This window comes from Typha latifolia, chromosome 4 (assembly GCF_019914945.1).
Source record: "Typha latifolia isolate L0001 chromosome 4, TyphaL0001v2, whole genome shotgun sequence".
Lineage (NCBI taxonomy): Eukaryota > Viridiplantae > Streptophyta > Magnoliopsida > Poales > Typhaceae > Typha > Typha latifolia.
The window spans coordinates 15,145,176-15,159,137 of record NC_133089.1 but is presented as its reverse complement, the minus strand read 5'-3'; the positions used below and the strand labels follow the sequence as shown (position 1 = coordinate 15,159,137).

Here is a 13,962-nt window from a genome sequence, read left to right as displayed (position 1 = left end):
TGACTTTTCTAAAAGTAACGTATATAGCAAGTTAATCAATTTCTTATATTTGTAGTTATCTTTTCTATTTGACAATTGCACTATGATGACGTAGATGATATATTAATTACACCGAGCTTTTCTAACCAATATAACTCTGCACACTAAAGATCGTACCCAATTAGACGAGTTCAAAATTTTATTTACAAGAGCAGGAGACATTTAATCTACATGGATGCCACGCCACGCAGATACATCTGAAATAGCGAATTTAATTCAACAAGAAACGCTAACACTGTGGCTGTATATTTTGGTACCCTAAACAAATTTTGAGGGTTTAGGGTTAGAATATGCATCCTTTTTATTTGGCTATGTATGAATAATAAGTTGGTATTTTTTATGAAAAAGGAAATAACGATAAAATCGGCACTTTAATCCGAACTGTTGGGAATCAGCTATTTGTAACTTTCTCTCTTCGTGTATCACTCTAGATGTGGACGGAAGCAAGAAAATAGACTCGTAGTACCAAATCAACTGCACCTAGTCATCTTAACATCACTTAACCCGATAGATATTGGCTGGTAATTATAATTGTGAACTATTTCATAGAGAAATCAACATCATTACATATGCATAGTTACATCAGATGCAACTGATACATTAAATTTAATGAGAGGGTTTCAAATTTCATATCACAAGACGACTCATTCTAAAGTAAACTTCTAATAGTAGGTGAGAATACTTATTATCATCTGCCTCAACTGCCACCAACAAATTTGTAGCGGTTATTTCTACAACTTAATCAGACAACAAATTTAAAACTAAGTACCACCCAGGGATCAGATCATAACAACCTATGCCATTAATTTCAGTTGGTATTTGATAAATTTTACACTGAAGTGCTATGTGTACATAATTTGATCCTAATGTGGTTCATTTCATAAGTCAATAGGAGAATTGACCTACTTATTCAACCTATATATCAGAGGCAACTGGTCTCCTTTATCTAAGCTATTATTAGCCCATTAGCTCATAATCTACTAATAAATAAATAAATGAGCAGAAGAAGCTGGGTTCTGTAGCTCGAACATGACTTGTCAAGCGACTGCACTTAAAAATTATCTGTCAATTCCAAGTGAAATAAAACAGGAAGTCTAAGCAGATAACCAACTAAAAGAGATTCAAGATTTATTTTGCCGACACTTGGAAATTTTCTTTTCCATTCAGGAAAGCAAGCAAGCTGGTTCTTTTCACAATTTTCTTTTTTTTCTTTTCAGAAAGCAAGCAATATGGGTTGCAAAAGAAAGCTTCCTGCAATTACAACAAATGCCACAAGAAATCAAGAAGAATTAACGATTTCTCATTTGTTGTTGACAGAGGTCACCCCCACTCTTGCTGCTAGCTAGCCAAATAAAATTTGACAGGATAAAGTAGGGCAATCGTGTGGACTTAAATGAGTAATTGGCCGACCTGCAGATCGGAGGAACACATCAGCTTAGATATCCAATATTTGGTAACAAAGATAATAAAGATTAAAAAAGAAAGAAAGAGTGAAGCCAATACCATATCTAGGAACCTGAGTACTAGGTATTGAGTCCAGATTGGTCGGAATCGAAGAAATTAAGCCAACATTTAAGAGAAGGCAAATTGTATTCCTTGAAGAACTCCCTTGTTCAACTATCAAGTAAAAGCAACTTAAAGAGAAAAGAATATCTCGGAGCTGCCATGAGCTAAAACCCAAGAATAGTAATAGATAATAGAATTACGACAAAATTTGAAATTTCTACATCGGAGGAAAATGAACTCACACTTTTGTAAATAACAAATAAAAAATGCATGAAATTTGTGTCAATATCTGTAACTGAGATAATAAAAGTTCATGGCGATGGGCCTGGGAGAGGAAATCGTGCAAACTCAGCATTATAGCCTCCTACTTGTTAAGTCATTTCGGATTTGTATCAGCACAGCTTGCAAACCCATGACCTGTTATGGTTTCAGTTATTCCCACACGGCTTCCTCTGATCTTCCTTTGCCTTTGGGCCGACCAAATTGTTTGGCATTTTTACTCACTAAAAGCTTCAATCCAGCTTCAAGAGTAACCTTCTTAGGATCTAGAGTCTGCCATCATGAATTATAAGACATTCCACCATTAAGATGCTGATTGGAAATGCTAACAGAGCAGACCGTTCGATGTTGTTTTGATCAATGAATAAAACTATTACTTGGACGTGCATGATTCAAGTGATTAGTATTATAGGCAGATACAAATGTACATAGCTCGTTTAAGAGCAGGAAACTTTTTGTAATGACATATTATTTAATGATTGCTTGCTGTAGATTGTGAAGAGGAGTATTTAAATAAACAAGTCACGCATACAGAAACATGGCAGTGATGTCATAAAGATGGTATGAAGATATGACACACAACTTCAAGAGCTTTTTCTGTAGCAATTTTAGCCCAAAAGGACAAACATGAATTGCTGCAAAATCTGCTCATTATGTATGCAATACAAGCTATCATTAAACCGAAATTTCAACACAACCAACTAGCAAATTCCTTCCACCAGTTCTAGCCTCCCTCTTTTGCAGGCCTCCCATAAATTTACAACTAATTTAAGCACGTAGATAGACAAAATGCACTCTTCGTGAATCATTGATCAAATAAATAGGGATAATAATATCCATGATCTCTTTGCACTCAGAACAGTGACATACTTAGAATCTTCCAGATTGGGAAAAGTTATTCTCATTTTGTTTCTGTTTCTTTCCGTGGGATCCATGGACCAAATGAAAAACCATTCAATTAGAACAATAACAGAACCTAAAACAAAATTACTGCTATGGCATAATTATCTTCAGTTTTGAAGACTGAGGGACACAAAATTAGTTGGCATATCTCATCACGGTTTACTCCATCCCAGTAGACAAGTGTGGTTTTCATTTTTCAACTGCTGAGATTAATTGGAGACTATATGCGGCATGCTACAATACAGTAATCTAAAATCTAAATCACCACATCAAAATTTCAACATATTAAAAAAATAAGTTTCTAGGTTATCCGAATTTTCTATAATGTTACTTTTTCGTTTAATATCTTTTCAGCCAAAAACAAGATCCAATGTGGACATACCAAAATAGCTGATCTCAAAGTTCTAGGAGCCGGTCAAAGCTGAAATCAAACAAGTAATAAATCTAATAAACCTCTTCTCTCAAATTACCAATATAGTACCTAAAAAGTATCTCTAACTACAAATAGATCATCTAAACCTTGAATATTGTAATAGATCAAATCATTTAACAAGACATCCAGGCCACTCTATCTCTTGTCCATCAACAATATTTTATGGTTCCCATCTTGGCCTATAGCAAGATCAACTTCTGGTAGTGCAGGAAGATATATCTTCAACTAGCATAGAAGATTAAAATTATTCCTTCCTGACAAACTTTAGTAAAAAATAGAGCACTTAATGAAAAGAAAAATTAGGGCATTTTCCTTTAAAATGTTTGACCTGAGATAAGAGCCCAAAACGAGGCATGCGAACTAGCCCTTTAAAAGAGAAATAAGAATTATAGAATATGTTCTTCCAAACACTAAACTCTATATCTAATTGTTCCATAATATTGTTATGATTAACATTGACAACATACTTGTGTTAGCATAGAAAAGATAAACAAAAAAATAGCTATTACTATGTGTTAACTCACTAACTACTCTAAAAACTATATCTGATAAAAAAGTATAGTTTTTATATTTTTAACTCTTCCCCTCACTACTGAGCTTGAGACATCTTGATGGGTCAAACAAGTGGACTTAACTTAAACGGATAAAAATATTATATTTTAAATGATAGATGGATCTAGCATGATTCACACCTAGAATCTCTACTTTAATATTATGTTAACTCACCAACTATTCTAAAAATTTAAGCTGATAGAAAATAAATTAACATTGTGTAATGCTTATGACAAAATTTACCAATATTACATAGAAGATAATGCAGCATTCACTAGTCATAATGAAAAAGAACATACAGTGCATACCTTTGGTACTGGTGCAACAGTACGCCGATGTTTAACAGAAAATCCAAATTTGGAATGTGCTAACAAAACAGGGTATTTATCATCTGGATGCTTTCCCTGCATTCCAAAATTTATGTAATGGAGAATATCAAATAGACAAAAATAAAATGACCCATCCATAATGAGGTAGGAATTAAATTAACTAGTGAATACCAATGTTATAGGATATTGCAAAAGCTCAATAGCATCCTCTAGAGTAATTGACTCAACATCTTTGACCTGAAAGAGATGGATGCATCAGCTTAAGTTCACAATTCTGTTATAAATATATTTATGGGCTGAACTATAACCCATTAGTCATTCTATTGTAGCCACAGCTAAAGATAATAAAACAAGAAACAAACAGACAAAAATGATCTGCTATACTTGTGCCAAGATCGATCACTTGAGAATCTGCTTTCCATCTGCCTGAATAAGAATAATCTAGAGCATACAATCAGCGCTACATATATTACCCCACATTACGATGAGTGATTTATTGGTTTGAGCACATAATGCCACATGAGGAAGATTCTACACTACGATTCCGACCTAAAGTTCCTTCTGATGGTAGTCTCCTCCTTGAATTGCCATGTCATCTTGCTAATTTATCAGAGTCGGATGTGAAAAAAAAGGAATAGCTAAAAGATTCTATAAGCCTCACTATGCAAAATTGCATACTATTCAAAACTTCCTACTTTGGAATTAACCATGGTTTCTAGTTTCAGCCGACACTTGGATCCGAATGGGGGGACCCCAACAGCCCCTCTCTCTCCCTCCCTCCCTCCCCAACAGCCCCTCTTCTACCGGCGACCTCGACCTCTGGCGATATTCTGCGACCAAGATTCGACGACCTCGAGTGAGTTATTATTTTAATTACTTTTTAATTCCTCTCTCTTTCTCTTCCTATTTGTAACAGTGCTGCTACTGCATGAAAAACAGTAGCAACTGGTGCCGGGGGGGGGGGGTGGTAATTAAAATTAAATGGCTCCAAAAAAAGAAGTCATGATACCAACATCAGGTGGCAATAAAATAATTAATTAGGGGTTGAGAGAGGAGGGTGCACGTGCAGCCCCTCCCCTCTCCCTCACGCGATGAGACGCAACAGATCGGCCGAATCCAAATCTGTTTCAGATTTGGATCTTTGCCCTATAAATAAAAACCCTAATTCTCTCTCTCTCCTCAACCCCCAGCCTCCTTTTCCCTTTTCTTCATCTTCTCCTCCTTCGTTCTCTTTCTTTCCTCACTGTCGGAATCGCGACGTGGGTTCGGCCCGTCGAAGCATCGCCGAAGAAAATTGGGACCACCACACTCCTCTCTGGTGAGCCTTCTCTAATCCCTCTAGTTTAATTTTAATTTAATAAAGTAAATTAGAAATACCTAATTTGGGGATTTCGGCTTCGCCGGCAACTCTCACCGGCCGGCAGCTTCGGGATGCTGCTGCTCATGCTCGAGAGCTCCAAGCCGTTGGCCTCGCGCCATGGTTGCCTTCTGGAAGAGCCCTCGTGGCTCCAGTCATCGTCGGCTTCGAAGTCGGCCATCGGTGGTGGGTTCTCCTCCACCTCGTGAGGACGAGATAGAGAGAGAGAGAGAGAGAGAGAGAGAGAGAGAGAGAGGACAGGTTGAAGGTGGTCGTGAACCGCTGCCGGCGGGGGTCGCTGGCGGTCACCCTCCCCCCTTGATTCTCCTCTTCTCGCGTCGGTCGCGAGAAAGGAGGGAAGGGTTGGTTGGGCTAGGGTTTAACCCGAGCCAACCCTTTTTTTCGTTTAAGTTTGGGTTTGGGTCGGGTTTAGATTTCGGATCCACAGACCCGACCCGAATCGGTTATTTTGGATGGGCTGCGGGTTGGCCTGTAGCCCAATCCATTATTTTGGAATGGGCCGGGCCAGCAGTAGCCCAGCCTAATCCAAATGGGTAAATTAAACCCATTTTAGTTCTGTTTAGTTTTTAAATTTTAAAAATATTGATATTACTCAAATTAAATTTTTTATTATTATCTATTATTAAATGTGGTGATTTTTAGTACGTGAGCTAGAGATTTGAGATTTCGGTTGTCTTGCCTAGACTCAGGTGAGTGGGTTCACTTATATATTTATTTTATTATATTTCGTATCTTTATCAGACCATGTAAATTTTCTGTGTGCAAATTATTTATTTCACCCTTACGTGTAAAAATTTAATTATTGCAATTTCTATGTGTAAATCTATTTATTTTATCCATACGTGCGAAAATTTAATTTTTATATTTTCTATGTGCATTTAATTATTATACTCAGTGCATCACCATACTTCGTGCAAATATTGAAATTTATGAAAAAAAAATGAGATTAGTATTGGTACGACTTAGAGAACAGTCCCGGTATAAATCGCTTGCGCTTTTCCGTGGTGACTCAAGTCTATCTGGAAGCCCAGGGAAAAGTCCTAAATTAGATAACTGCGGTGACTTTCTTAGGTGACTCTGGCGGGGTTAGGAAACAATCCTAGGATGAATGAGAAAATTTTCTAAGTAACTCTAACTTCTCTCAACGGTTAGAGAAAAAGACAGTGTGTTGATCACAGGGTGATACCATCTGATGACCCCAACCGGATCAGCTATGAAAAAAAGTCTTGAGCGTCATCTCGAGATGATTTCTAATTGATTTGGATCCACAGGGTTTAGACTCATTAAGACATATGACAGTTATAAATATTAAAAGATGTTAATATGTTGAAAACGTATAAGGTTATAAGTTGTGACTCTCTCTATTGTTATCTTTGTTATTATTTAGAGAGCATGCCTATTGCATACTGTTATGGATATTATTGCTCTTAGTTTAATTTATTCAGCATTAATATGATTTAAAATTTATTCGATTTTCGAGTTGATTTCACTCACTGAGCTATAGTTGTTGGCTCATGGACTCTATTTTTTTTGTATTTGTTTATCTATTTCAGGTAATAGTCAGCGGGGAGACTGAGCGAGATGTACCGTAACTCCACCTCCACTTAGGATTCATCTATTTACTTTTCCGCTCTGTTAAATATTATGCTGTAGAATAGAAGTTTTATTTATTTAGTTTAGAGACAATAAAATGGTAACATTGTTTTATGTTTATTGCAATTAATTTTAAATTTAATAAAGCATATTTTTATTTTATTTATTTATTTATTTGGCTATCGTACACGTAGAAAGTATTGATAAGGCTTCGTGTATCTCAAGTATATTGAGATGCATGGCCGGTCATGATTCCTATTTTGGGTCGTGACAATGTTGGTATCAGAGCCAAAATTGTCATTTTAAATCACCCTTAGAGTTGTGTGGAGGTCCAGTGGCATCAGTTCAGGTTCATTATAAAAATTTTATTATAATCAGTAAAATTATTCTTATCTCATTTATAAATCTTGAAGGGGCAGTATGTATACGCATCGTCGTCGACGAAGAGCTGCGGCCCAGAGTTTATTTCCTGACAGGAGTAGGGAGCAAGAGTCGGCTCCTGCTCAAGCGCCAGCTCTTGCACCAACTGCTATTCCTGGTTCGGGATCAAAAACTGCTCCCACCCAAGCTCCTACTCCCTATCCAGACTCCTACCCCTGCCCAGATCCCCACTTCTGCCCCAGCTCCTGCTACTCATATAGTGGTATCAGTGCTTCAGACCCTCCTTCAGACCGTACACAGACTTCGATCTACTCTTAGACTCTTGGTATTATAATAAAATTTGAAAATATTAGACCAATGGATGTATATCTTCAGAAAAAAAGAGGTCGTACACAGACTTCGATCAAGACAGCTCTCAAAGAAATTAAAAATGCAAAAAAACATATTCGTAGGGTTGTCTCTAAATTTTTCTCCTACAATTATATTCCTTTCAATATAATTATTAGTTCTTATTATAACACTATAGTGGATGTTATAGAATTAATAGGGCTTGGTGTTCTGCCTCCTTATTTAAATGGTATTGTTACTAAATATCTTGACTTAGAGTTAGATGGGCTTCGAACTTATATTGAGATATTTAAACAATATTGGAATGAATTTAAATGTACAATGACGTGTGATAGATGGAGTACACAATACAAAAAAATTATAATTAAGTTTTAGGTGTATTTAGGCATGGGAATAATATTTCTAAAGTCTGTAGATACTACCGCTTATTTTAATAGTACAGATTATATTTATCAGTTAATAGATACAGTGGTACAAGAAATAAGTGAAAAAAAGAATAGTTCAAGTGATTATTGATAATTTGGCCAATTATAAAACTGCTGAAAATTTACTTATGATAAAAAGATATCATTTATATCGAATATCATGTGCTGCATATTGTATTGATCTTATATCAGAAGATATTACAAAAGAGCTTGAAATTAACATGGTCATACATAAATATCAGAGATTGACAAATTTTATATACAACCATAGTTAAGTTTTTAATTTATCTAGGCAGATAACTAGTGGTAGGAAGATCATTAAACCTAATATCACTAGATTTATCACTCATTTTTTAGCATTGGGGAGGATCATGCGCTACAAGGATGATATTTTGCTTTATATTATAAAAGTGGTCTATAAAAATTAAGAATATAAAACATAAAGATAAAAGTTTTAGGTGAAACTTTGAATAGCATGACTCTTGAAAATGCATTTTAGGTTGATATTACAATTCCACTGCAATATTTAGGCCTCTTGTCAAAGTATTATGACTTTAGACAATGATGACAAATTTGAGATTGATTTCTTATATGAGGCAATAAATATAGCAAAATAATCAATAAAAAATGTGAGCTAAAGTTATAAAAAATAGTGGAAGATAATTGATTCAAGATGGAACAAATAACTATATAGAGATATACACGTTGCTAGCAGACATTTTTTTAATTTACTAATTTTTTTATGAATATTTAAAACTTGAATGCTTACACATTTTAAATTTTAAATTTCTACAACGTATTTTTTTTAATCCAAGATTTTAATTCTCTACAAATGTCAATAATGATTCTGAAGTCTTGTTAGAAATTAAGAAAATAATCGGCAAGCTTGAGACCGACATTTATAAATAAATCTTTTGCGATAAAAAAGTTAGTTATGATTTAATTAATTTATTATTATTATTTGTTTTTCACTTTTAATATAATCAATTTCTTAAAAAATATATGCAATAACATATTTTTGATTTCAGATGGAGATATATAGATCAAGGATAGCCGTGCCGACTGGCACCAAATTTGACACCAATAACAAATAAGATTTTAAGTCAAACCGTGTCTTTATTACAGTGTGAAATAAATTAGACTACTTTCTCCTTAATCCACACCAAAACACGCAACCGAATTGATAATAAATAGACTTATTGATTTAAATCATAATTTTGATAAAGAAGAGTCTTTGACTTTATGAATCAGAGAAGTAACAAACATATTATTAGATGATAGAGTAATCCATAATTAAATGAGATATTAAGAGAAATTACAACGAAGGCAGAGGCCGATATAAGTTGTTCGATAGTAAGAGATTGTACACCTACTAATATGAGTAATAATCTTAAAGATGTATCTGGTGGTGAGACATCCCATCTACATTTGCGGGCAAATATCAAAGAGATAGAGATTGAAGACAGAGAAACTGAGGATATACATACATATATATCAGCGACGTCATCATGAGAATGTTGCTCCCTATAATTATGATGCATATTTATTGCTTGGAGCCATCACAAGATCTATATGCTGGTTATTATTCTCAGTATCCTTAGACACAAAATTCATATAGTAATTATTATCTTTCTCAGACACAACGCACATAACAAAATCTATACGATATGACTAGTATGATGGAATCACTTGTTGGAGCACCAGGTCCTTAGTATCAATATTTATAAATTTATAGTTATTACGATGAGAAGATTAGAAGACCACAAATTTACGAGTTGGCTCGATATTCATTAAAGTTTGAATTTTGAGTAAGTTAATACATTTTTTAAGTTTTTGGGCTTCATATATGAGTTATTTTTATTTTCTAAGTTTTCTAAATTTTTTAAAAAATTTGTATATTTTTAAATAATATTTAGAATTTTACGTAATAAAAAAATAATCTAATTCGATACGAGTAGCCAATTCGTATCGTTTTTCTAGACGATCGATATCGTTCCTGATATTAGGAACCTTAGAATTAACCACCCTACAACATCAAAAGCGTCTTAGTGCGTGAGGCTCCCACTAATGCAAAGTCTGGAAGGCCACGATGTACGTAGCCTACAACATTACTAGAACATCTTGAGTTCATAACCACCTTATGGTGCAAGGATTTTAAGCCTTATTAACATACTAAGTGATACCAGCTGTAATAAGAAGTTATTCACTTTGATTTGGCTCAATCTAGTTGAACTTAAACTTATCTTGTTCTTCCGTGTTCTTGAGCAAACTGCCATTATCAGGTTCACCACCTAGTAGTCTAGTACTGCCTTATTGATGTCGATTTGCTGGTGTGATCATACTGTGCCAATGGTACATTGCGTCAGCAGCACACCTTGCTTCTTAGCCATAACAGTTTTTATTCATTGTAGGATTTTGGTTGCTATCTGCATCTCTAAGCCTAGGCCCAGTGTGATATATTGGTCATAATCTCACGAGAGGATGTAAAAGTAGTATATCTCAATGATCTCATAAGGAAAGGAAAAAGAGATAGCATCTAATTTAGCTGACATATCTATAGCATACTAATTTCCACATGGCAAAAAAAGCAAGCTCGGGGAAAGAAAAAACTATACTAGTGGGCTTTGGATTCATTTTCACTATACCACTCTCCACTTCTACTTCAAAGCTCATCAAGTACAAAAATCATATTTTCTTCAACTACTAGGGCTGGTAATGTGTTCATGCAAATTGTGAAGTGCATCCCTAATTTCTTTAATGGGTTTTTGGAACATGTGCCCCCCTCTTTACAAATTTAAAAATCATTTGATCTTAGACTTAAGAAAAGTAGTAGAGTAATATAAAGGTTAGTAGAAAAAGGTTCTTAGGCATGCATAAATTATACATGTAAATATAGATCAACAGCCTGTACATATGGGAGAGTAATAGCTTACCTCCGAAAGAGAGGCTCTTTTTGGTGAACATCCCTTTCTGTCATCACCCAGCTGGACATAGTATCCATAGGGGCCATTTTTCAGGAAAACCTATAGACAAAACTAAATTAAGTCATTATTATAAAGAAAAAGAAGCTTAAGATAGAAGTTCCATAAGGAAGCAACATTAGGAGAGAATATAGCATAAAAAATTATATGACTTCTGAAGGAAGCGTGACCTTTTCATTGGAATTAGGAATATTGCCTAGCAACTTTGGCTGATAAGATTTATCTGGTTTATCAGAAGGAACAGATTCGTCGTCATCACTAAATAATGTACCAGCAATATACCTGTAACAGAATTGCCAATTTGGACAGTCATCTAAGAGAAGGAGTGATATGCTTAGCATCTCAATAGGATTTGGTGCTCGTTGTATAGAATAAGTGAATAACTACACCACCTGATAGTTTGACCAACTAAAAGGATTATGTAAGCAAAATAATTGAATTAAGAGGTCAACAACTCATACTTACAGACTTACCTATTCACCAATATGCAGTACACATTCAAAATTTCACTTGATGTGCATCTTATGAGTATATAGCAAGGGACGTTAGAGACCTCTAGATAACTATAAGTTATAGTTTTGTTTCTCAGAGCAATCAAGGTATAAGAAACTAAACATTCTTAGATACATAGCCACTTATCAGCCAACAAATTGTATGATTGTGACACCATTGCTCTTTCTTAGAATGGTGCAAGACAACTTGCTACTTTTCACAAAAATTTATGTCAAACTATTGGTAACATGGTATGAGATGCCAAGATCTTTTATTGATCATGATCTGAATTTCACAGAATAAGAGGTCAAATTTCTGCCACCAAAGATTCATATGCTTACATCCTCAGAAAGTAGAAATTATATTACATGAAGAAATCAGTACAAAAGTTTCCAACCTGTTGAAGGTTCATGAAGAACTTCACAAACATATGTTAAATAAACGTAGATAATAGAAGGGTGAAAGGAAATAATAGCAAAGCACCATACATACTTGCATTTAGGATGTTGATCACAACCTATGAAGTAGCCAGCACCAAACCTACTAACTTTAAATCTCAAGGTTCCTTGGGAACAACTGCAGCATTCACAAGGACAATTTGATCAGCATCTACATATTGTTCAGTTGAAGTTGCAATATGGTAAATATAATTTTTACATGGTCATCAAATCAGCATGACGACTATCAAAGTGAGCAGGCCAAAATTCATTTTACTAACCACCTTATCAACTGGATATACATTTTATGTCACATAATTTGATATTTTGGATAAAACAAACAGTAACAGTACTAATATCATGAACCTTCTCCCCAGCAATTAAAATGTCTAGTATAAGACTGATAAAGGTACGCAGCCAAGAATAATCTACAGTTCATTAATATAAAAGCAACTCATTTGCCTCTGAACAGGTTTGCATTTAGTCCTACCATTTGAGGAACGACAATATATTGCGTATTCTGATTTCATATTAAGGATGCAAGACTCTACAGGTCCTACCATATTCTGATTTCCTATCACACAATCATGCTATGGATGCAAGATTTCATAGGCTCTATCACAAAATCACAAGAAACAGAGGATCAGATGCCTCATTTTTTCCCCAGTTAAACTTTTCCACATACCACATACACACAATTCCAAGTGACTTGCAACCAGGTGAATAATTTTGGCAGCTCAACAACCGTTAACATGCCAGTATATGGTGGGGTTTACATGGGAACTTAAAACTTGCACTATTAGATATTAGAGACTTGACAGTGAACAACAGTATATGTAGGCATGTAGCCCTTTTGAAATAGCAGGTACATATGATGCTGTCTGTTGCAAGGCTGGAAATTTCTGGTTGCATGAATCAAGTCAAGTTGAAGGGTTATCCCCTATTTGGGTTGTAAATCTTTTATGGTAAACTGGGTTGGTCACCTTATGCTACATGTAGAAAGGAACCAGATGTTTCATTCTTAATTTTAAAGTCCAATTAACTCTGGAATGTCAGAACCAGAAAATAATTGGGGGTTGAGAGATGAGGGTGCACGTGCAAGAGAGGAGGGTGCACGTGCAGCCCCTCCCCTCTCCCTCTCTGGCACGCGACGAGGCGCAGAAAAAGGGGGATTTCATCTAATCTGAATCGGATTAGATTTGATCCTCTTCTAATCTATAAATTAAACCCTAATCCTCTCTCTCTCCTCAACCCCCCAGCCTTCTTCTCCTTTGTTTTCTTTCTTTTCTCACCGTTGGAGCCGTCGCTGTGGAATCGGATCGTCGGAGCATCGCCAGAGGAATTTGGGACCACCACACTCCTCCCCGGTGAGCCCTCTCTCATCCCTCTAGTTTAATTTAAATTTAAAAAGGTAAATCGAAAATACCTAAATTGGGGATTTCGACTTCGCCGACAACTCTCGTCGGCCGGCGGCTTCGGGCTGCTGCTGCTCGTGAGCTCCAAGTCGTTTGCCTTGCGCCATGGATGCCTTCTGGAAGAGCCCTCGTGGCTCCAGTCGACGTCGGCCGTCGGTGGTGTGTCCTCCTCCACCTTGTGAGGACAACAGAGAGAGAGATATAGAGAGAGAGGGAGGGAGCCGGTCGTGACCCGCCGTCGGCAAAGTCACCGGCGGCCACTCTCTCTCTCTCGATCCTCCACTCCTTCGCGTCGGACGCGAGAAGGGAGAAAAGAAAAAGGGGATTGGTTGGCTCGGGTTTAACCCAAGCCACCCCTTTTTCTTTTGAATGCGGGTTCGAGTTCGGGTTTGGATTTCGGATCCACAAACCCGACCTGAACCAATTAAATTGGATGGGCTGCGGGCTAAACCGCAGCCCAATCCATTTCCT

The 13,962-nt window shown here is 36.0% G+C and overlaps 1 protein-coding gene across 2 annotated transcripts in view; it reads right to left on the bottom strand.

Annotated features, from left to right (window-relative positions):
* Positions 1 to 1,705: 1,705 nt before the first annotated feature.
* Positions 1,706 to 13,962, bottom strand: part of LOC140786477 (uncharacterized) — a 35,207-nt gene continuing 22,950 nt past the window's right edge. For both annotated transcript variants that reach the window (XM_073134933.1, XM_073134934.1), the window contains exons 17-22: positions 12,132 to 12,215; positions 11,318 to 11,429; positions 11,100 to 11,189; positions 4,213 to 4,278; positions 4,021 to 4,116; positions 1,706 to 2,097 (exon numbers count right to left, since the gene is read on the bottom strand). In XM_073134933.1, coding sequence (XP_072991034.1) covers positions 1,978 to 2,097; positions 4,021 to 4,116; positions 4,213 to 4,278; positions 11,100 to 11,189; positions 11,318 to 11,429; positions 12,132 to 12,215 — 568 coding nt within the window. In that variant the 3' untranslated portion in view covers positions 1,706 to 1,977. The remainder of the gene's footprint in view (positions 2,098 to 4,020; positions 4,117 to 4,212; positions 4,279 to 11,099; positions 11,190 to 11,317; positions 11,430 to 12,131; positions 12,216 to 13,962) is intronic.